This window comes from Anas acuta, chromosome 13 (genome assembly GCF_963932015.1).
Source record: "Anas acuta chromosome 13, bAnaAcu1.1, whole genome shotgun sequence".
NCBI classification, from domain to species: domain Eukaryota; kingdom Metazoa; phylum Chordata; class Aves; order Anseriformes; family Anatidae; genus Anas; species Anas acuta.
The window spans coordinates 12365780-12391114 of NC_088991.1; the positions used below are offsets into that span (position 1 = coordinate 12365780).

The 25335-nt window shown below is 37.6% G+C and overlaps 1 protein-coding gene across 27 annotated transcripts in view; it reads left to right on the plus strand.

Moving 5' to 3' along the window:
- The window catches only part of HTR2C (5-hydroxytryptamine receptor 2C), a 286890-nt gene that overhangs the window by 219852 nt on the left and 41703 nt on the right, over positions 1 to 25335 (plus strand). For all 27 annotated transcript variants that reach the window (XM_068696876.1, XM_068696854.1, XM_068696853.1 and 24 more), the window contains one exon: positions 23398 to 24040. In XM_068696876.1, coding sequence (XP_068552977.1) covers positions 23653 to 24040 — 388 coding nt within the window. In that variant the 5' untranslated portion in view covers positions 23398 to 23652. The remainder of the gene's footprint in view (positions 1 to 23397; positions 24041 to 25335) is intronic.

The window sequence follows — 25335 nt, forward strand, 5'->3', positions numbered from 1 at the left end:
TGTTGGTGGGGATTTGGTGCCATGTGTTTTTGCCAAGGGACATTGAAGCAAAGGATTTCAAGCTGTCATCCACTTAAATACCATGGGTTAAAGGATAAATTACTTTACAAAACTGTGAAATGTGGAAATGATCACTTATTAAGGTATTAAAATGGGTCCTCCCTACCGTCTTTCTGCTCCCAAAAGGGCTTACCACTAAGGTGGTATCTGCTTCCAATACATTTTGGTGGTGAACCAGGGCTTGTGTGCATCTAACAGAACAGAGCCTTAGCTGCCAAATAGACTTAGAATGTGCCAAGATGATTGTGCTCTGTTACAGGAGTCTCAAACTGGATGTGAGAGGTTGCAGAATGACAGGATGGGAACTCAGTAAGGCATCCTGAAAGCTCTTGAAAAAAAAGGGTCAGAGATGCCTTGAATTAAGATCTGTAAGTAGCAGTTTTTAGCTCTTGCTCTTGGTGTTTGCATACATTACAGAAGGTTGAATTTTTGGCCCTCTGCTTTGTATCTGGTATGCAATGACTAGTTTCCTCTTAATCTGTAGTGAGACAGTGCACTGTCATTGCAGCAATTCATTACCTCACTGTCATTCTGTATGAAATTTATCAATTCAAAACAAACTTCTAGGAAATATGCAATATATATATATCTATACACACAATATTGGAAAAATACTTGATAATAGAACTAGCTTTGTGGATAATGAGAGAATGGGGTCAGGGCCACAGATAATACATTATTGAAATGGCCAGTTCTATAAATACGTTGGTAAAATTCAGAAGTACCGGAAAGCAAATTAACGAAGAATAAAGGCCCAACTGTTCAATTGGCCCCAACATAGCCCCTAAATCTGTGTGAACAAATGTTTTTGAGCAGAATTAGCCCATTTGGCTATACAATCTGTGCATTGTGTACTTGCTTTCATTTGCAATAAATGTGAACAAAAAACTTTATTTTCCAATGTTCCGTATGCAAATCCAAGCCTTGATTCTGTAGTATGTTTGCTGATATATAATACGCACAGGTGCAGAGGCCAAACTTTAGACCAGTTCTCGAAAAGGCAACCAAACAGATGAAAAACAAAACAGTGCCCAAGGCCTACATTTCTGGCTTCAAAAGTCAAAGACCCAGAAGGACATTCAGCTTTCTCCTACTAACTATTTTCAGCATCCCAGTGCAGAACTGGAAATACTTGCAAGACCCAGACTAGGCATGCTCATTCCCAATACTACTTTGATTTGGCAGTAACATTTTTTTCAACTCCAAACTGGTCTTCTCAGTTCAATTTCTCTAGGTGTGCAAATATCAGAGCATTCTTAAGCCTTTCTCAGCTGGAAAAATGAGATTTTTTTTTTTTTTTTTTCCATCCTGACTGCTTCTATCCCACATGAAAATCAAGATAGAGATGGAAAAGGTACACTTTCAAGTTTCAGAAGAATACCAGCTTGGATTTATGCCAAATGCAAGGGAAAAAAAGGTTTAAGCATTTTGTAACTACTATTGTCATTCTGTAGCAGACAGTGTTATGGGTGACTTGCTTCGCATGAAAAGAATGTTGTTAATTTTATTTTTCAGGTACCAGAAAATACTCAGAGAAGTGACCCTAATGGATCAGGATTTTCTGTTAGTGATTCACACTAGTCAGCCAGTTCCCTGGCTGAGTATTCTTGAGAATGATCTTTCTGTAAGACAGAAAGTCTCAATTATTGCTTTCAGCACACGTTAAACAAGCTGCTGTCTTGAGCAGCTTGGAAGTAATAAACTGTGCTGAACCGAGCTCAGATACAGGCATACATAATCCTATGCAAGTCTCTGGTCTTAGATGCATACAAACTACTTGCTATACTCTTACACTCTTGGAACTGAAGTGAAGAAACATTTCTCTTTGAACAGAAACTGTGTGAGTGATAAATGCCAAACTGACAATAAGTATACATGGATTGTCACACAGTTGGGCTTTAGTATGCATAATTTTCTAGGGAAAGCGTCAATTACAGGTGGATTGACAGACTATACACCTTGGGCAATAATGTCTGCAATCCCAACACTGCCACAGAATCAGAAAGGCAAGCCAGAAATCAATACAAGTTAAAGAAACTTTTGAAAAGTTCTGAGGACTCTTACTTAGTTGAACCATAACTAACAGCAACACATTAAAAAACATTATCAGGCAATTATTAGAGAACAATAACATTGTTAGGCTGACTGGGCTATCCAACAAGGGGCTGTCAATCATGGCTGTTATGAAAAGTGCAGCATTTAGAGTCTGTCAATCATACCTGTTTGTAAAAGCCAAAGGACTTCAGGAATTGTTACTCCTGAATTTACCAAATGGAGAAATAACAAAAGCACCTGAGTCTCATTCAGACTGATATTACAGTTTATGTAGAAGCTCTTGCATAAGCTTATACCTTTATTCATCTGAAAATATCCTATATTACTGGGAACTTGGAAAGGGTTATTTTTCAGTTAGCTGCTTTTCTATCACTTTTTTTTTTTTTTTTTTTTTTTCAGGCTGCTTGAATGTGTCAGAGCTGGTAACTAAAAGTAACTTTTGTTAGATTCTTTTGATGAGAAGCTAAAATGTTAGAGTTAGCATCCAAGTACCAAAGAGCTGGTGCTGGAGCCATTTAGTTTTCTGGGGATTTTCACACATTTCTGCATATCCAAAACACAGCAGCAAATACCAGATGGAGAATTTAAAAGGACTTAGGAAATCCTCAACATGGAGGTATTCAACCAGAGATGCTATGAGATACAGCCCCCAAGAGACTGAGAAAACATGGAGCCTTGTGTCTGTTTATTTTTAAGAGAAGCTTTGAATGCATGAACTCGCTTGATTTAACCCAAAAGAAGGTATAGTTAGATTTTTTTAAATCAAATTGAAGAGTTATTTAGAAAAAAAAATGTTTTTCTGACAATATCTTTCCTAATGTGTTCTTCTGGAACACAGTCTGCATTGCAAAAAAGGGAGTTCCCTGTACTCTGCACCATGTCCTAGGTGTCCTGGAATTTTTTTAGAGGGGAATGGATGTGAAGGCCAGTAAATCATAAATTTTTGTAATTGAGGCTAAGTGTAAGCATGTGTCTATGCATTCAGTGTTTGTGATGCTGTTTGAGAACCTGTTTGTTACTGAATAAATAATGGATTTCTGCTTCTTTGAAGGGCTTCCATGCAGGAATCGGTATCATTCAGATTTATCCCAGAAGACTGGGTGTTTCTAGCAGATTTCTTGCAACCCCAGGCCCTTCAGGAGACTTAACAATAACCCTGGCATCAAGCCCTACCAAGGTGTGAATTTTTACATGATTTTTTACTCAGACTGGGAGCTCCACTTTACCATCACAATATCAGAAGCATGTTCCCCAAGTGCTGATTCCTTCACTCCCCGCCAGCTCTGGTCTTTAAGGTGTCAACAGCTATTATTGCAGTGATGACCTTGTTGTCCGGTTATATCAGACATTTTATTAAGCACAGTGGAACAGAAAGAGGAGAAAGAGGAGAAAGTCCTGAGCAACCTGTTCTAGGTATTCCTGATTTAGAAGCAGTGTTTGACCAGATGACCTCCAGAGGTCTCTTCTGAACTTGACCATTCTGTGAAGTTCCTGCTCCAAACAATTCTTGGCCTGACCATCCTAAATACATTTAGAAAGGAATAGAAAAGGGGTTAACCTGCCAAAAGTCATTCAGTGAGTTAAAAGCCAACTCAGGGGTGGTATCTATATGTCTTTGACAATTCAGAGGAGTTTGCTGTGTGGACCTGGACCACACCAGCTCCCCTGGTGACATGCCCACCTTCCACAGCAATAAGCATCATCTCAAGCAATCTATACTTGCACAATTGGTAGTTAATTCAGTGATTTTTTAAAGCAAATATTAATAATTAAGCTCAAGTGGTTAATGAGTTTCTAGAGAAAAGATCAAATTATACTCTTCAAACATGGAGTTAGAATTTTGACTAATTAGAAGAAATATGTTTTTTCCCATGTAGGGCAGTTTCTGAAGTGACAGTTTGGAGTCTGTTGTGACAGCATTTGCAGAGATGGGTGCCAGCCAAAGAAGAGAGCTTTTTTAGTATCTCTGGTAGTGTAGTAGTTTCTTTTGAAGACATAATTACGTTGCATTCTTTGCACAGTTCATTAGGAAAAGAAAAACAAAGAACTTGTATTCCATGTGGTTGATGTTCACACATTTTTATCTTAGCATGATAGAAGAAGTTGCTAGATCCAGAGAGTAACATGGTGTGTCTCTCTCTTTTTATGCTAGCCTAATAACATAGCTAGTGCTAGGTGGAAAACAGCTTTTCTAGCCCACAACTGTTATTTAGGAGTCTTTTTTTTTTTTTCCTGTGTGAAATCTCAGAAAGCATAGAAATGTCAAAAAAGCCTATGTAAACTAAAATTCTCATTAATGAATAAGTTTGAGTCAAGTAAATCATTTTGATGCCTTGAAATATTTGATGCCCATATAATTTTAAATATGAAATTATATTTGCTGCTGCTATGTTAAACATTAAGGTGAAAAAGTAATCTCAGGACTATTGTTGCTTTCAAACTGTAAAAATGAAACTTTCTCTTTATTTTTCCCCAGTATTTTTTGTTGAGGAATGCATCAAAACTGTTTCCCCCCTATATTGGCTTAACACTTTTTTTTGGCAAGAAAAAAGTTTTGTGCAACTATTTCCAACTAGCTCTTGTAATAAATTTTCTCTTCATTACATCTTAGCATTTGCAAGCAAAATAAGTAAACAAGACTGCTACAAAAACAGATTTTATCAGAGGTATTTAGGTGAAGCAGATTCATTTTCTTCAAGCATACAGAAGACAGTCTTTATGACACAAGAGTGTACAAGAGAATGATAGACCTTTACTAGCTGTTAAATGAATTTAGCAGGATGGGATCCTTTCATAATTGCAGAAGCCAGCAATTACTTTCTCACATCTCTGTTCTACTCCCTTTGTACTAGGTGGAAGCCTAGTAAATACATCCTGATACCTATAAACACAACACTAATAACAACACATCCCACTGACCAGTTTCTAAATGGCTTAACTGCCATTTCTGTTCAGTGGCACCCTCAACCACCCTGATACAATGGGAAATTAACTCCAGTTGGGAATGTTGCTTCGACTTTTTCAGACAATTTGTAACATCATCCTTGCAGTTGAGGGTACTCTTCCAGCTTGCAGGAACATGCAATGGGGATGTTCTCCTGCTGTAAGTATTTTCTGTCTATAAGTTATGGACCTTGAAGGGAAATCAGAGCAGCTGTGCAGTGTTTGTTTTGGAAGGAACCTAGTGGTACTTCAGGATACAGCTGTCACTGGGAAAGGAAAGGTGGAAAATATTGTTTTACATCACGTAAAATGATAATGCTCGGCTCTGAATTCCACCTCAAATTTCTTCCAGGTAGAGAAAATCCTCTCCCAGATAACAGTGAATGAGGCAGAGATTTGTGATAGTATTGGAAATGATGCCAGCGGAGAGAGTGGATGAAAAGAAATAATTGCTGATTATTTGCTACTGACAAATTAATTCAGATGGAAATCAAACACATGACTGCTTGGGAGGGCTAACATATATGTCAGAGAAACCAGTCACCCCCTCCTTTTTTAGACCAGCTGTACAAAGGGTCATTGCTGGCATGTTGTATGGCAAGGGATAAGGGTGCCTGTCAGGTCACATACCCCTGGTGACAGTCTCCGTTTGACAAAAGACTGAGCCAAAGGGTCAGGGTTTCAGGCAGTGAGGAGATGCAGGGGAGAACCAGGGGAGCAGCTGGCGATGGTGATGGTAGTGGTGAAGTGATCTGAGGGCTATTTGCTGGTGATCCTGTTAAAAGACCTGTAACAATCCCTGCTGATGGCCAGCTTGTTTGCCCAGGTTGGTATGATCCGTAGTACTGAAGCAGAAAAGGTACAGAGTTACCTTACAAAGTTCTTAGGTATCATTTATTTTTATTGCCTTCCATCTGGAGCTGAATGGTGGTAAATTGGGGGGGATGGGAGGGACAAATATTCAATGACAAGCAATTCTGGTAGGGCTCAGGCAGGGTTTAAATGTTCTATATTTCACAAAACAGTACAAATCTTGGTATCTGTGGAAGATTTTAAAAGCACCAAAAAATCTCCTAAAAAATAAGGGATAGTCCTGGTATGGAGCAATTCCCCGATTGTTGGTATCACTGTTCCAGCTCAGCAAGTGAGGCATCCTGAAACATGGAAGGAATAGAGGAAGAAGCTTAAGAGCACAGCTGCTGCTACTGCTGTTACTCCAAAATCAGGCTATAGCTCATAAAAATCAACATAGCAGGCACACCTGGTTATGTATGGTTTTGGTTTTGATAACTGTGTGAAGTATATCAGCAAAAACATGCTCTGTGTTGCCTGTATTGATAATGACATCTAAATAATATTTATCCAAGCAAAAGTGGTAGGAATTTGCTTTCATTTCCTTTCCAGACAAATTGTTATGGAATATGGCTCTGCTCATGTATTATTTGTGTGCATTTTATGTTGTTGAGAGCCTGATTTCTATCTTCAAAGTAGGAAAAAAAAGCAGAAAAAACATGCTATTGAGTGGTTACTTCTGAGGAAAATGGGGTCAGGTAGCAATGCCTGTTGGGTTAAAGTGGTGCGGTTCTTTCTGCTTATTTTGTCAACCACTCAGTGTTGATTCAGTAAGCTTTTCTTGATGGGCCTAAAGGACAGAAGACTAGGATATGTGGTGGGTGGTTCTTGTTTGTTTGTTTGTTTTGCTTTGTTTCTTTCTTTTGGCGCCTGTACCTTCTTTTGGCCTTTCACTTACATTTCTGTTGTGATGTTGCTGACAGAGATTAATTCCCTCTCCTATACAGTTCCAATCTGGGGCCTTCTCACTAGTAAAGTAATGCATGCAGTTGACCACAGGCACATCATTTCTAGGCAAAAGGTTTATGCATGTCAAAAACATTCCTGTTTCACAAGACTTGTGGTACAAACTGTGCATGTACTAAGTTTGTTGGGTTTGTTTGTATGGACTATGGCACTTTGGCTCATGTTAAGTTTCTGTGATACTCTGTAGATGTCAAAAAAAGATTTCCAGTGAAAACAAGGTCTCTTGGCACTAGTATCTCTTTCAGGTCAGGAGGCCCCCTTCTGCTGTGGAATGCCCTGCTTGCAGGCCAGCTGCAGACAATGCAATAAATGTTCCTGTCTGTCCAAACATGGTTAGTCACCATCTTGCAATCTTAAAAACTTGTTCCATGCCTGAACTAATGTCTGTAGTGTTAAAATAAAAAAATTCCCTTATTTGCTTCATCACAGAGACTGACCTGCCCTAGCTGCAAAGTGCATCCCTCCAGCAACTGCAAATAGGTGCTATAAATGATTTTGCCTAAATATCCAGATGTTGCCCCAGCTGTGGTTTAACCAGAGTGTAGAATTCGGATCTAGATCCCATTGCACTGTGCTGTAAAGGCATGAGGTAGAAAGGTAAGCTCACCACTCATTGTACAGCAATGTCAGGGCCTTGTTCTCTGTTGCTTGGCTTTTCTTTAGATTTTGCAGAGCTAAGACGTGATTTGGAGAGCGGGTTTGTTTTCAGAAAGAGAATTGTGGTAGAATCTTGCAAACATATACGCTTGCTTTTAGGAATACAACATATTGTTCTGGGGACATCTGCAAAAAATGTGACAAAAGGCTGATATCAAACATAAGGCTTGAATCCTCTCCTTAAATTTCAACTGTTCTGAATGTTGGGAGTTCAAGAATCTCTTGTCAAGGCTTTTGAGTGCATGGTCACTGTCCATAACAGCTTTTTAAAACCAAAGGTCAAGTGTCTAAGATCAGAAAATTCAAAATGTGTTACATCCTACATATATATGTATATACCCACAAATATATACATGTTGCTTTCTGTTTTTCATATGTTTAGGAGATGTACCTTTTATCTTTTGTCTTCAGTTGTGAGGTTTAGAAGCCTACTGACCTGGAGGGCTGAGATTTAAAACCCAAGATGCTAAAAGGCTTGAGAGGAAAACCTGTGACAGTTGGCAACACTAGTCTAGTGTTGTGTTTCTCAAAGTGCAGTGAAAGCAGGAATCTGAGTAATTCACAGTTATTACCTCTTATATCTCAACTTTTCTTTTGTGGTTCAAAAGAAATGAAATAAAAAGAATTCACTTGATATTAAATAGTAGTAAGTGGGAGCAAGTACTGTATTTTAATGTTTGTCAGAATTCTTTATAATTTTATTTATAATAAAATTTATTTATAATTCTTTATAATTTTATATAACAAAACAACCTTAATATAGCTTTGTGCTATATTTCAGTTGATTCTGTAAAACAGCTTATTCTATATTCTTTTTTATATTAATATTCAGACCTGTTTGGTGTCATTTAGTCTATTTCTGTTTCTCTCCTGGGAGTGAGCTGCATGAAGTATTGGACTTTGATGTAAACTCTTGCTTTTCCTGGGTCTTGTTTTTCTAGTTATGTTTTAAATATGCATATTATTGTAATGAGAAAGCTACCAAAATATCTCTAGTTCTTAAGAACTAAGCCCTGTTCTCCCAGCTTCTCCACCCTGCCTTCCCAATAATACTCCTAGGTGTTGTCACTGAAACCTCACAGCTCAACTGGAACTAAGTGAGAAGTGACCCTTTCTGTAAGCTGTTGAAAGAAGAGGTTTTATTGCATTTGTCATACAAGTAGCAGAACTGTCGTTGTTCTCAGAGGGCTGTAACAGCATGCTGAGTAGGATCAAGGGGAAAACTGCAGTATCCTTGTTTCTGAATGAATCAGCTGGTCTGATTCAGAGCTAGGTCTTGTAGTGTTTCAGGGTTTCTGCACTGCAACATGTTGTTGATATTTTTGGTAGAATAAGGCCCTTTTACACCAGAATGATTACAATAGTGCTTTTATCTGGAAAGTAAAAAGTATTATGCCTTTCAGTTCTCTAAATGAATTTAATGCTATAGAAACCTCAAATATGAAAAATTTGCTTGGTGTGTTATGACTTCAGAATCCTCAATGAAGTTACAATCTCTAGGTTTTCGTTGTTGGGTTGTTTTTTTTCTGCTTTCTCAGTTCCTTTCTTGAACAATGTCTGTCCTCCCACACAGCTTTGCTGGAGGAGTGAAAACAAGATTATATCTTCTTACTTTCCGAGCTTTTCCTTTTCTGTGCCCAGGGCAGAGATGCCTTCTGTTTTCTGGGGGCTCAGGCCCCACATTTGGTGAAGTTACTGTGCCTTAGGTTAATGTATACCTAGTAGTCTTACATGATCCCTTGTACTCCAAAAGACATAAATTGATCCAACTTGGCTGGTAATGAATTGGAACTTAACATGATGTGCCTTACTTTGTACTTGCCACTGACTCAGATTGGATCTTTGTGTTTAACACTTTTTTTTCTTTTTTTTTTTTTTTTTTTTGGATTGATTGATATAGAGACAAACTGCTGCAAGAAGACTAACTGGGTTGCATCAACTGTGCTTAGGTTACTTTTTCCAATGTTTTAGAGGTGTTTGGTTTCTAACATTTTACACCTCAACAGCTCTCACAGCTGTACGACACACTAAGACTGCAGCTAGGTTCAAAATCTATTTTGCTCAGAACTGTAAACTGATTCTTCTGTCCAGTATGTTTAATGACTGCTGGTTGCCTCTTCCATCCCTGCAGTTTCTAACTACAGAGCTCTGTGATGGCATGATGGACTGGCCATGTTATTCCTGTTAGAGGATTTCCTTCTTGTGAAGGGCTTGTTTTTACCAGAGTATCCTGGCTTCTGCTAGAATTGTTTCTTTTTCAAATGTGCTTTACACGGAGGAGAAAAATGTTTTTCCCCACTTGACAATTGATGGTTTGTTACTTCCTTAACTCTGAGCTGTTCACATAGATATTACCTTGCTGACAAAGTGAAAGCAATTTAGTAATCACATTCAAGAGAAAATCAACTCCATTAGAGTTCAGTTGCCTTTGTTCTAGAGATTAAAATGCAGACACTACTTGATTCATATATGAATTGTTTTGATAGTTTCATTATTTTTCTTCAGTCAAGTTTATTAAAATGCATTTGACCACCTCCCTCACATACTTAGATTAGCACAGCCTGTGTAAGGAGAGATTGGTCTCCCTGCATCAGTTGCTGACACAGTGATGTCTGCCTTTGGTTTCCATTATTACTCACTGGCCAAAGTACAGCAGTCGTTCACAGGCTGACTTGAAAACAGTGCTGATGTACCTGTCAAATTTCACCTAGATGTTAGGTAAACAGAAAAAAATATTACGTTAAAAAAGAAAATGGTTGCTTTGAATGCTGTTTGAATGATATTATTTCTAATTACCTCTTTCCCTTCACTTCTAAATACTCATTTATTTATTTTTTTCACAGACTGTCATTGAGGTCAGAGGTTGTCTTCACATTGCACTTAGACTGTCAGTCTTTAACCTTCCTGTTTTCTCATTCTTTGTGTTCCTGGTGTTATCCAGATCTTCCCTCCTATTTTCATTTTCTGTGCTCCAGTCCTAACCGCTTTGTTAAAGGCAACCAAGCGTTTGTTAGCTATTTGCAGCTCCAGACACTTTAGGACTGATTGCTACAGTTTGAGAATGCTTTATGCACCATATTTGTGATAGAATATGAACAGTACAAAATCCTTGTTTTGTATGTATGCTCACAAGGAGAACCAGGTTAAGCCAAATTGTACTATTATAGACCTCCTTTGCCTTTCACGTCATGCTGGAATCTGAAGTATTTTCCATTATGTTTTGTCTTCTTCCCTTCATTTTTCCTGACTCATTTACTGATGTCATAAACGACTGTTTGTGTCACTGCAATTTGCTCCCATGGAAATGACTCCTGAACACATGCACGTGGCATCCAACTCCTCGCTCTTTACTTCTTACATAATTCAGGAGCTGTCAGAGCTCTACCCCAATGTGCCCATCTGTCTATTTTCTCAAAGTTAATGAGCCTTTTTCTTCTAGCTTCAGGCATATTACACACCCTGACTCATTCATAGATGATGTCTATTAAAATTGTCAAATGCTTTAAAAATTAAATGATTTCCCTAAATAAAGAGCCTGCTTCTAATCTCATTGAAGATGTTTCAACGCAATTGGACTATTTTCTAGTACAAGTCAAGAGTGACTATACTGAAGTCTATCTGACACGGGAGTTGATTGGGCCTTCTTGTCTAATTGAAAATGTTTGTGATTCACTTCGGTGTAAGAGCTCAGAATCTGTCCCTGACTTAGACCATGAGCAGTAGCACAATGAAGAACTTGCCTGTTAATAGGGAATAAGGCATACAGATTCAAGTGGCCACTCAAGGCAGGAATCAGTCAGTGTAGAAAGTAGCTGGTTGTTTGCTTTTAGAGCAGGAGAATGTACAGAAAAACACTTGGTGTTAACATTTCTTAAAAAGATGAAAAGGAATTAAGGGAGGGAAAAAATACAGTCACTAATGGAGTTGCTACATCAGTCTAATTACAAGTGAGTTACGAGGATGAAATAGTAGGACATTAACTGGTTAGAATAACAATAAGCAAAATAGGAAAAAGCTTGAATTTATACCATTGTATTAAGCAAATCAGTAGCAAATGTAGTAAATGCAGGAGTGCTTTTTTCCCCAGCACAATTTGGAAGAAAAAAAAAAAGATTTTTAATAGTTGGATTTTTTTTTCTTGTATTAGTAAACATAAACCTGATCAAACATTTTGATTTCTGACCACTTTTTCTTTCCCCCAGCTTAAAGGAAAGAACCTGGAAAATAAGCAACTAAAAGATACCGTTTTAAAAATCAAACTAATAAATTTTTTAAAGGTCTAGCAAATGGGATTTAATCAAAAAGCCATGCTGTTAAAAGAAATAATAATAATGAAAAAGTATTATATTGACTCTATTCAGCATTGACAAAGGAAAGTGGGCTTACAAGACAACTGCATACATGTGTCAGGATGTACCTGATCAGAGAGAAAAAGAAAGGAGAACGTAAAATGCATGAAACGTGGGGTTTGGGATCTTGGATTTAGAGAGGAAAGCTGGTCTGAGTGAGAAGAGCTGAGGGCCTCTTTGGGCTGTATCTGTGGGTTGGCCTCCTTGGAGCTAGTCTGGTTGACAGTGGGAGAGCAGGGCTGCAGGGGACAGCCCAAGGGGACAACCCTAGCTGCCACCCTGTGGTCCTGCAGGTGGGGGTGGAGTGGCACAAAAGCTGATGGACAGCACCCGGGCAAGAGGTTTAACAGTGTAGGTGTGAGGAAGAGAGGGTGAAAGCAAATTGCCACACCAATTTGAACTAATCATTTAGGTACTAAAGGCCATTTAGATGATTGATGTAGCTGAAAAAGGTAATGTACTTTAGTGCAAGCACAGAACTTACCAGGAAAGGCAGAAGAATACTTGGAATTCAGAAGTATTATGAGAGGTGTTGCTGAGATATTACAGCCCTGCTTGTGCCAGTAAAATCTCTTTTCTTCAAAGCAAGAGTTGTGGCTGTGATTCTGCCTCAGTGGAGCCTGAGAAAGAAATACAATGGAGACACAGAACAGTGGTGATGGTTGGTCCCACTTCACTGGAGGCACCATGTGTTGTCTCCTTGTACACTGGCCAGGTAAAAAGCTAAGCCTTTTAATCTTTCATCTAAGATTACTCTCTTGTCTAGCTCTACCCGCGTAAGAGTTCAGCCCAACCACAATCCTTTTGGCCAGCCTCTGAGGTTGGTGTCTGCAAGGGCTGAGTCCCTCTCCCAGCTGCTGTTACACAACAGTTTTTTCTCCTCCTTAAATGTGCTCTCCCAGAGGCACGATCAACATCACACATGGATTGGCTCTGGCCAGTGGTGGGTCCCTTCTGGAGCTGGCTGAGACTGGCTCTGATCTGACATGGGGCAGCTGCTTGGCTCTGCTCACAAGGTCACCCCTGTAGTCCCTCCTGCTACCAAAAACTTGCCAAATAAGCCCCAAACATGGATCGTGCAACCCATCCATGTCCTGCTGCCTGGAGCTGGTTAACAGGCAGGATGCTCCTGCCCATGAACACTCACTGCTGAAGGCTAATCCATAGCGTTGTTCCTGTTTGAATCATCTTTCTTGAAAATAGAGGATTAGGCAATAAAAATGACAGTATTATGACTTAACAGTGACTTGTGCCAATGGCATCAATTCTGGCTTATCTTTACAAGAAATCTAGAATTCTCTTGCTTGGTGTGTATATATCAGATTATATTTTGCTGTTCCATGGCTGTTTTGCACTGACGTGTGGCTCAGAGACTGTAGTAACTCTTCTCTTTGTTCCTATTGATAAAATCCTAGTTTATATCCAAATTCTGTTAGTTATTTTTTGTATTATCACATTTCATTTTTAGTTATGTGATTGGTTCAGTCTTCAAGTTACCCAGCCTCTCATATGTGATGTTCCAGCCCAATGTAAGTGATACTTTCCAGTTTTGAATCATTGGAACATTTAATTCTCAAAGTAAATGTTTTGTTCTGGTCTTGTTAGAGTAAAAAAAAAAAAAAATCAGAATGAAAGGACTATCAAGATCAAGCCTTACCAATCTCAGCAAGCAACTTCCTTCCTAGTAAGGGTTTAGTTTTTCAAGCTAATCCATTTTCATCTCTATGGCAGTTTTTGAGTTGTGATGTTAGCCTTCTTCTGTGGAGTTTACCTAGTGATTTCCCTGATGACACCGTATCAAATGGTTTAATGAAGTCCATGTAAATTAGATCTAATGCTATCTTCTTTTTTCTTTTTTCTTTATTCTTTTTTTCTTTCTTCTTTCTTCTTTTTTCTTTTTTCTTTTTTTTTTTTCTTTTTTTCTTTTTCTTTTTTCTTTCCTAGAAAACAGGATATTAAAGAACAAACAAAATCCGAAGATGTCATGTCAGACCATTATGGAGTACATCTGGGAGACTCATGTCGCATTTTATAGCACTTTCCATGTATCTTCCTGTCTTTAATTTTCCTTTTGAATCTGTTATGTTCTGAATCTGATCTGTTCAGGTCAAACTAAGAGGTTTATAATTGCATGGATCGTTTTCTATCTCTTTAAATGAAGGCATCACTCAGACCAGTTCTTTTAGCTATTTCTGTCTGATGTTGTTCTTTGCCTTTTTTTATATGTGTTATTAAGAGTTATCCTTTCTACCTACTTTAGGGCTTCCCTTAGTACTTGTTTACCAAAATACATGGCTATGGTATATTTAGATCAGAGAAGTGCTGTCTTTCTGAAGTTTTCTGAAGTTGTACTTTGTCGTTCCCTTTCAGGTCCATATGGATCAGTTCTACAGGGAAAAAAAAATCTAAAAAGGAAAAAAAAAACTGTATTTCTGCAGTGTTCTTTGGGTGGCTTGTGTGTGTGTGGTTGCTTGTTTCTGTTTTCTTGTGGTTTTATTTGTTTGTTTTTGATGAATTATTTAACTTTTTATCAGTGTTTTTCCTCTAACATTCTAGGATCTAATGTATTCCTTGTATTTTAAATAGCCACATGAAAGCCCATAAAACCTGAATAAAAGGAAAAATACATCTGACAGATCATGGGCCTTCTCTGCTGGGGAAGGCAGCAGAACGTCTCCATAGGACTTTAAAATAAATAAATAAACAAACAAACAAATAAATAAATAAATAAAGTGCAGTAGTGGAACCAGGGCTAGCTTTTATTTTCCATCTGCTTCTCTAAGGGTGAATATGAACCTCAGTTAGGATTAACATGTTTGAAATGAGGCCCAGGCTCCAGTCAGTGCTTGAGGAATGAGGCATGTTCACATCCAGCAACAGGCACAAGAGGAAGCTGTCTCTGAGTCCCACCACATGGAAGACATGAGCTTCGATAAGAGGCCTGTACGTCGCAGAGAGCTAGGTTTGAATCACTGCCAGCATCAGCCATAAAGAGGTATCCTCTGGCTATTTCTGCTATGAATAGCAACATTTGCTACATAGATGTTCTTACTTCAGTTGTTGTTATGTACAGGATACATATCTGTCAAGTAGCTCATCAACCTTTCAATAAATCCTTCTCTAACATTGTACAGATAAATGAAAACACTTGATTACACTGTTATAGTAAATGCCCTGAGCAGTTTTCCAGTTTGTTAGGACATCATTTGCTGTATATGTCTTTTGCCTTGCTTATCTGATACTGTGATTTCTTAAAGAACTGCAGGCAGCACTGACAACAGGGAGAGGTGTTCAGTATTAATAGTGCACCACTGAATAAGGTAGGAGACCTCTGTTGAACTTTTTACAATTTAAAATAAATACCTCTCAGAGCTTTGCATTTGAGAGTTCTGCAGGTTCCTGCACTTTTTGGGAAAATCGGTTGAAGAAGAAGGGATTTCAGCTGTGTGAAGCCCCCTGATGTGCAGCAATGTCTTGCTGACTTGCCAGGCTGCACATGGGCACAACAGCTGAAGCTGTATGAGCCCAAGTTTCATGTCCAAAAGCAAATGGGAGATTCTCCCTAGATCATGAACAGCATGTGGTGCAGGGTGTGCCTCAGGTCATTGCATGATAAATCCCGGTTTCTTCGTTAGATGACTGGTGCTACAAAACTGTCATGATTTCAGAAAGCACAAAAATTTGGAGTGAAAAGAAAGCTATAAATGCAACATCAAACGATTTCTTGCTTGATTAAGAAATCGGTCTTATTAAGTAATAGATGAGTCATCACTATTCTCCTACAAACGGGCATGTTTTATGTAATGGTGTGTGTTGTTCATGACATGACTCATGATCTGGCCTTGTGAATACTCATGCTCTTCCTTTCCAGATTGACTGTTGCTCTCTATTGCTATTGCAAAATACACAATAACTTAAGGTTGTCAGTTTCTTTTTTACTGAGTACAAGATTCCCTCAAAAATATCATTTCAAAATAAATCACTTCACGATTTTTTTTGTTTGTTTGTTTTTTTTTTTGTTTTTTTTTTTTTTTTTTTAAGAAATATACATGCTTGTATATATTTAAGTGTATATTGCTGTATGTATGTACATACAGGTAACTGTTGCCTTGTGTAAAGTAGCTTAGAATTATGAATATATTTAACCACACATGGGGATAGAGTGCTGTGCTACAAAAAATGTTTAAAAGAGTGGGGTCTTTTATTTTTTAAATTGACCTGGTTTTAAAACAGCAAAAGATTAGCCAGTCATATTGCCTACAGAAAGCCAAAATGCAGGGGGGTTGTTGTGCTTTTATTATTATTATTATATTTATTTCAGGTCAAACATTAAAAACGCTCATTTCCAGACTTCATGTTGTCAGCAAAGAGCTGTCATGCAAAGCGTTTTAAAAGAGGAGAGGAAAAAAAAAAAAAAAAGATTTTATTGTGGAACTAGCATAGAAAGCAACAGTACTTTATGACAGCAACCCTGAAAAGCTGGAGGTAAATAAAACTATCTCCAGAGATTTTCCACCAACGTTACCTTGGAAGTTTACCACATTGTCCATATGAGTTAAAAAGGGACAGAGAGTGTTACTACAGCAGTGAGAGAAGGGGTGGGTGGTCTCTGGAGCCATCAGAGCTGCCTGGGGCTTCTGCAGACTTAAATCTTCCTGTGCCATGGAGCAAATACAGTCTGGGGCTGTTCACATGCAATGCTTATAGTAACAGTTGACCTTTCAGTGCTGGGATTGAATGCTTTCAGTCATTTATCTGTAAGAAGGAGGCAAAATCCAAATTTTAATTCAAGGTTAAATCCATACACAGTGGCAGGTAAACATCCTACCCAAAAATATGCCTACACAGAAGATTGAGGGATATTCATTTGATACAAAGATGAATTTCAACCTTTGGGGACATTTATTTAACAATAACAACAACAATAAGGTTGTGGGGGGGGAAGGAGTTTCATATTATATCTACATGTAGAAAATGTGAATAACTACAGTATAGTCATTTTTTTAAGCTACGACAGTATGCAATGAGAGTTAGTTTTATTCTGTTGCAGTCTTTCTTCATGTCTGAGCCAAGATAGCAAACTCATCATTACAGGGAGTGGCAGAGTATCTACATCTTCTCGTGGAGCTATCAGGTGCTCTTCTACCAAGGGAAAATAAAAAATAAGGATGCTAGTCTTACTGCCAAAGGGTAGATTAAGTTGTCTTCTGTGTGCTTATATTTTTTTGAAGTGTCTTGAAAAGTAACAAATAACTTCCTGACTCGGTATGAGGAAAGGTACAGAGAAATAAAGTAATGCTATTTGGTCTTGGACAGAATGGTAGTGATTCAATATTATGACCCTAAAAATATAATTACTTGAACTTGCATCTAGGAAAATCTATTTTCCTCTTACTGTCAAATATATATATATATTCTTTTTTAGTTTGGAAGTAATTGAAAAGTTATTTTCTCTGTTGGGATTAAAAAAACAGTGGTAAAAAACTATGTTTGAGGAAATTTCCCTAAGGTTTTGTTACTGTTTTGTTTTTGTTGTTGTTTATTTTATTTTATTTTATTTTATTTTATTTTATTTTATTTTATTTTATTTTATTTTATTTTATTTTATTTTATTTTATTTTATTTTATTTTATTTTATTTTATTTTATTTTTTACACTGATTTATCCCGCACAACCTACTGGGAAAAATTCCAGAATTTCTTGCAAAACTGAGAAGGGTGTATCATGTATTTCTTTGGAACGAAAGTCCATATGCTAATCAGAGTGCTAGTGATATGGTCCCCAGTTCAATAGTGGCTCTGGGAAGTATTTAAATACTTAAAAACAAGCATAAGCACTACTTTGGACTTCATCTTCAGTTCATTTTGAAGTGGGTATCTGCAGAATAATCATTAGGTTTTGATTTTCTTGCTGCACTCTCAGAAATAGTTATGAGGTTTTGTGCTGCTACAAAAAGGAGAAAGGTTAGTTGCGAATGCCTAACATACAGAATTCTGTTCAAATGAAAATGAATTTAGCATTGCTTAAAAAAAAATAGGTAAGGATGCAAATAGTAGGAAATATGGAATTAAGGGTGAAGTATGAAGTCTTAAATTTGCTTTCTTGAGCCAAAGCCGTGCAACCTATTATATCATTTTAATTATTTGCCATTTTGTATAGGACTTCATAGAGCTGTAACAATTTCTATCAGCTGACTGTCTGGCTCAGATAGCTGTGAACTACCTGCAACTGTTTTCCTGTCAAAAACTGCGGTACTTGCAGTTCAGTTTAATCAACTTCTGTTTTATTTTTAACCTTGTGGAGATCTACCATCAACACCAAGGCTGAAGAAAAACTTTTAGTTTAGAAACATGTTTGATCTTGAACAATTTGTGGACTTTCATCTATTTACCAATGAAACATGAATGAGGCTCAGAGAAGTACATATTGCTATAGTGTGAGGAGAAAAAAAAATCTCTTTTACTCACATATGGTCTTTTTGCCTTTGATAACCCCCTGAACAATGCTTATTTTTCCTTGTTGGGAGAAAACTGGTAAAAGTCATCACTTTTGATCATGAAGTACTTCTGTTTTTTACCACAATGCTTCCTATGAATCAACATATTATTCTCCTCTCCGAGTCTTCATGAGACTGCTGGTTCTTTTTTTAGGCTAAATATTTAATTTCCTACCTGATTTCAAATATATATTGTTAACAATCGAGCTATGAGTCCCAGAGAACTGGAGTATATATGATATATGGTTGCTGAGGAGCTCCACGGTCTGTCCAGACAAGGCAGGATGTTGGCTGGGGGCTGTTGAGCGCCTCAAGTTTCTCAGCAGGCAGCTGATTTTCTTCAGGAAAAAAAAAAAAAAAAAAAAAAAAAAAAAAAAAAAAAAAAAAAAAGAGCTTGGAAGGGTAAAACAGGTAAAGATGAATGTTTTTAATTCAAAGAAAAAGAAATCATTTTTATTCCAACAAAGTTAGATTTTGTTTTCTATTTCTTCCTTTTAGTGACAGAATAATAGTGGTAAACATTCCCAAAGGTGAGTGAACCCCCCAGTTCCCTACCGCTACAGATTTAGGAGCTGCCATAGCGTTTGTTTCCTTTTGATTTAACTTTCTGGGGTATCTGGAAGCTTCAGCATATCCAACTCTTGTTTTGAATAATTCATGTCTTTTTGATAGTAGGGAAACAAAAATGTTGTTTTTGTTGTTGTTGGTTGTTTGCTTGTTTGTTTTGCTTCATTTGATTCTAAACTGGATTTAAAGACTGAAAGAAAGAAAAATCTGCCCCAATTAATCGTTACTCACCTCTATCAAAATGCAAGAGAAGAACAAATGAGAATTCAGCTTAGCTCAATATTTAAATTATCATCCTAGGACTGTCAGTAGTAGATTGAACTGAAATTGATGATTGACCACAAAATTTAGCATATGTGCTTTAAAGTTAGCTATTAAAAAAATCTGTGTTAGGCAGGTTTTATTTTAAAATTATGGAGATGTTCCTTAAATATATATAGAATTCATGAATAAAACGTGAATTATTTTTATACTACAGCAATGTACTTAGAAGGTTGTAGCTGAAGGAATTAGTCATAAAGTTTCAACTTGTGGAGACTAAGGGATGCAATGAAAAAGAAAGTTAATGATTTGATTTCTAGCCAGAATCTTTGCTTAAAAAAAATAAAAAATAAAAAAGTACCAATAAGGTGGTTAATTCTGAAGGTGGAGCCCAATCTTTAAAATTGCTGTAGTCAAATATCCATTATCACTAGTTAAAATGAATATAGGTTAAATACTTCATTTAAGGCTACTGAGAAAGGTTTGTTTATTTATTTATTTTAACCATTGTAGCCTTGGATAAAATCTATACCACTTTTGAAAACCCTCATTATCCTGACGTTCTCTCTGGGTATTCTGGCTACTAGAGAACTTGATATTATTCTGGGATGAATAACAATAATTCTGCAGCCAGAAAAACTGAAAATGAAACAATAAATAAAGGCAATATAGAAAAAAGGGGGATCAATAAGACTTGATAAGGATATAGATGCTAGTAGAAGCTTTTTCTTGAAAATATGCTAAGACTTACAATTCACCTGTTCCCATTTAATGTTTTTCTTTCTGTTTATGGCAAGGTAAGAGGTGAAGATCTGACACTTTTTATGCTAGACCTGATGATGGCTCAGTTTAGGGAAAGTCACAGTGAGAAGTGATATTGCTCTGGTTCAAGAAATTGTTTCTGCCATTGAAAGCATGATTCTTTCTTCCTCCATTTCTCAATGAGGGGTGACCTGGTTGCACCCAGGGGTGGCTGTCAGGGGGAGCAAGGACTGGCACCTAATTTCTGAGCACTGATGGGGACAAGGTGACATACAGAGCAGTGTCAAAGTCTTCCATTCGTGTCAGCTGGAAATATGGTGACTATAGGAGAAGGCTAGTGTCATTGCTTCTTTTCTACACCTCTTCTACATATGTATAGAATATTCCAGGTATTACACATCAGATAGTATAAGTGCACCTGGAAATATGCTTTTTTTAGGTGTCTTCATGATTTTTTCCTAGTTTGCTAATTCTGTATTGGCACAAAAAATAGTAATGATTCTCTTCATGAATCCCTCCAAATAACAGGTGAATGGATCAACTTTTTAAAGAATTCATAATTCATTTTAATAGAAAAGATGAAATTTGGATTCTAAGATTATTTTTTATCATTATAGCCCTAATTCTAAAAATTTAGGTTCTGAATATCAAAGCATTTTATTCTTGCATGTAAAAAGTGTACATTTTTAACTACTGAGAGGAGTGTGCATGTGGGGGAGGATTATTGAAAAATCTTAATTTTTGGAAAAAGCAGTTTTCTTGCTGAGAAGTTAGTGTGTACTGGATTTGCAGAACTCACTTTGTGTAGAAAGCATTTCACTAAAGGTCTGTCTCTGTGTGTATTTGATAAGCTGCTTGTTTAGAACAAACAAATGAGTTTTGAAGTCTCCCTTTCTTATCTTTATCTTCCTGTTAAAGAACAGGTATTCTCCTGAGAATATTAATTCAAAGTTATATCTATTTGGTGACTACTATATTTTTTGAACTCCATCCTGCTGGCACATTAGTAGCCAAATAGTATACATTTTATTTTTAACAATATAACTGATGATTAAGTAAATGATGATTCTACCTAATGATTTTTAACTCCTTACTACCTACATATGAAACTCTTGCTGTGATGTAGCATCACTAATGGAAGAAAATATTATTGAGAATACATTTGTGAAATACATGAGAGACTGACCTTTTAGATTTCAGCCCTGAGCATTTATAACATCAGACATTTTTAATTCAGGAATCTGATCTTACATAGATTTAAAGCATTTCCCTGCCTATGCTTTTTTTGCCAGCTGCCACTAACACTTGCCAGGAGCATCGAGCTCATTCACACCAGTGAGAGCTGTGACGGTGCTGCCTTCTCCAAAACTTCTTACCCAGGAAGAAGTGAGACCAAGGCTCAGTGTCCCACTGTCTTGACTGTATCATCAAGTTTGGTCATGAACTTTCTGCTTGTCCTGCGAAAATACTAGTGTGACATGGTTGAGAGTGCCCAAGAATCACAGAGCCAAAGAGAGTTTTTGGAGTCCCAGAAATTCCCACTGATTTTACTAAGGGTGGCCAGCACAGTGAAATGCAGGTGACACAAAGCTGCCAGTTACTCCTTTGCTGCAGAAAGACGATTTGGGAAAACAGGGTGTTTTGTTCAGAATTTTAAAGTGAGAGCTGGGTGATGAAGAAAAAATACTCATGTATTTTGAAGCTTTCTGGAGACTAATTTTTAGACTAAAGAAGTTGGAAAAAGAAATGGTCCAGTGACTACTTGCTAATTCATCTGCATGTGCAGCTGCAAAATTATTTTCTGTGCACATAGTGCAAAACTTCTTCCTAAATATGAGGTTTAGAGACCCTTCGGGAGTAATTAACTATAATGCAGAAGCAAATCTGGGTTCGTTGTACACACTGCTCATTTGAGAAACGTTTTTCTGCATAAAGCCCATTAGTAAGTTTCCAAAACCTCCATGAATGTTAAGCATTTTATTATAGGACTCTAAGCGCTTCTTATTTTACATAAAAACTAATGTAATCCCATAAATTACGTTTAGCTTTTGATCCCTGAATAACAAACTGCTGTCTCACATGTCTATAAAATAATGTATTCAAGAGCTAAAATCTGCCCTTTATTTATTTATTAAGCAGTGATACAATAGCTCTTTTGCTGTGGACTACACAAAAAGTTGAGAGAAATGAAATTACATGGTGTTTTTTTTCTACTTACTGATCTTCTTCCATTCAGTGTATGTTTTCTTGTTGTACTAGCAGCTCTTCTGTGCTTTTAGTCCTATTCTGTGTACTACACAGTTCTTCCCATTGCTAAGATACTGCTTCTGATGTGGTAGAAATGAATAGCAAAGCTGCTTTTTTCATCATTTTTATAGTATTAGCAGTTGAAACAATTGTTTTCCTGAGGATATGATTTAACCAGGGCAGGGGATACATCCCTTCGATGTTAGTGGCTGTAAAGTATTTACCTGCTATTAAGAATATGTTTAATTTGCTGAATTAGGTCAATGGATGAGGCTAATGGACTCCTTCAGAGGCAGCAGTGTGATGCTTACTGGCCTGTATTACACAGGCGGTCAGCAGGGATAATCTGACTTGCCTTTTCTATCGACTAACTTGTGAAGAAGCATAAATCATGTGAGATACTTGGAGGAAATCTATCCTGCAGCCTGACAAAATAGCTGATACTTTCCTGCTGGGCAGTATTCCTGCTGGGCAGGCTGGTGGGAGTCTGTTTGCCAGTGATCAGCACAGCAGCATGGGAAAGAAGAGCAGAAATATCTACTCAGCTCTTATGAAAGTTTGTCTTTTTTCTTCCATGCATTTATGTTATCCGCTTATTTGGAGAGATTGACAACGTAACATCGTATACTGTTACCTGATATTTATTGGGTCTTATATACCATTTATTTCAAAGTAAAACACAAACTATGTTTTTTATTATTATGAGAGTTAATCGCTTATATCTGAGTGTTTTTACAACACCTGTTATTTATCACAAAATGTGCAAAATATATTCAAACATTTCCGTTTAAGGTGATGGTTTACACAGTGCTTTGGCTGTGCTATCTGGATTGGTTGGAATTTCAAGCAATTACTATTTTACACAGTGGCAGAGTATCTGTGAAGTGGCTATCAATTGAAACATATTTTGCTCTTCATATTTGCCTTTGCAGGTTTCACAAAACATTTAATTAGTGATAATCAGCTTTTAACCAGCCAGAGCACACTGATGTGATTCTCTTCCTCTCTCCCTCATGATTGTAAGCATAGTCTGTACCCATAAGATAAATTACTTGCAGTCTGTAGAACATCCTAGCCAGCAGGAAGAGAGAGAATAAGAATGTCACTTGCATGGGAATAAAAAAAAAGGTGTTTCGTACACTGTGATTTCAGTGAAGGATGCAATTTTTCTTTCCTTTTCAGAATGGTGGACCTGGAAATCAGCTGGAGATTGCGAAGTCTACTTTCCCTGAAGGTTGCTGGTCAGTGGTCACCTTCTGCTTCATACAAGGAAACTAGAAGAGCTCCACATTAACTTCTGTATGGTTTATTTCACAATGGAAGATCAAATGATTTTCTGGCTCAGGTTTTGTGAAGTTCGACATCTAATTTGGACCCAAACTTTGGAAAAGGGATCATCTCTGAGGAAGAGTTAAGAGACAGATTAAGCAGTACCAGATGATGAGCACTTTAAGTAGCACTGGAATATTACTCAGCTTGACAACAGTGTCTGTTACACTGGATTTTAGTTTGCATGGTGGTCTCATGGCTTGGTCTTTAAGCAGCAATTTGACTCTGAATCAGAGTTTGCCTACATCTGATCCTCTTAATGCCTCTGAGAAGGGCGAAGTCTCTCGGATGTCAGTAAGAGAGAAGAACTGGCCAGCCCTCTTGATCTTGGTCATCATTCTGCTTACCATTGGGGGGAACATACTGGTAATTATGGCTGTGTCCTTGGAGAAGAAATTGCAGAACGCCACAAACTTCTTCCTGATGTCCTTGGCAGTGGCAGACATGCTGGTGGGTATCCTGGTCATGCCCGTGTCGCTCATTGCAGTCCTGTACGGTAAGTGGCTTCCCTCCTTTTTCAGCTGTATGCTTTCACAGGGCACCCCTGAGGCTGCAGCAATCTGCCTTGCCCAGTTTATCATGCATTGGTAGCTGTATCAGTGTAGACTTGGCTATGGATCTCTGATAAGGGTCAGGCTCTGCTGGGTGAGGGCAGGGCAGTGCCAGGAGCAGTGCTTGTTTCCTTGCTGCTGGAATAAACCGTGAACTGTATCAGTGTTGGTTTTTATTGCCAAGACCACCTTGAGAAGCTGCAGCACTGAGTCAGCTTTTTGCCTTCTCCATTGATCTGTCCCAAAATTAGCTAGCAACCAAGAGCTCCAGGGAAAGCTGTGTGTGTGGTTGTAGCTGACCCAGCTCTAAGTCAGGTCAGTCCATCCTTGAGCTTGAATCCCACTGGCATCAGTGGGATTTGAGCAATAACTTAGAAAGGAGTTTTGCACTGGTAGATTCGGCACTCAGATGTTCTTGGTATTTATTACCTGAGCTGAGCTTGCATTGTGCCTTATAGGGAGTCATTTTGCCTTTCTGTGCCTCAGTTTCCCCCTAACCTGAGAACAACTTCCTTTGTTTTAAAACTATGAGATACACATGTATAGGTGTTCATTGTTGCTGTGTGATCCTTCCCTCCTTTATTAGGGTCAGTGCATTTGCTCTGCACTGTGTTAGAGCAACAGTGCCATATAGGACCACTGTTAGAATTTCAGAAGAGTGAAACATCCACCACATCCAACTCTCTTATCTGTCTGAGACTCTGAATCCTAGGACTCCCTGCTTGTGGATACTACAAAGGGATATTGCATTTGTTTCTGTATCTGATCATCATGTTTGTATATACATGTATCAAGATAGTGTGTGTCCATTTAATATATAGCATTTAATCATTTTTGAAGTCTGTTTTCAGATTTTCTTTGAAAAGTATTGTAATATTGATATTTCTTGGAAACAAATAATGCTGTTTACTTACTGATTTGATTAGAAATTGGTTTACTGTCCTATAAAGTAAAAAGTAGGGATATTTATGTGACTTCTTCACTTGCCTAAATGATTAAATTGGACAGAGATTCATTTCTAAAACACATTGATCAAGAATACATTATTCCAAAGCTTATATAACTTGTCTACAGTGAGTTAAATCAATATATGATTTAGATACAGACCTAGCCATTGAGTTCTTATGCATAAAGCCTTTTATTTTGGTCTGTCAGAATAGTTCCATCTCTAAATCTTCTGCAAATTACAACACATGTATTTTATTTTTAGCATTTTCCTCTGGTTCTCTGGAGCTTGAAA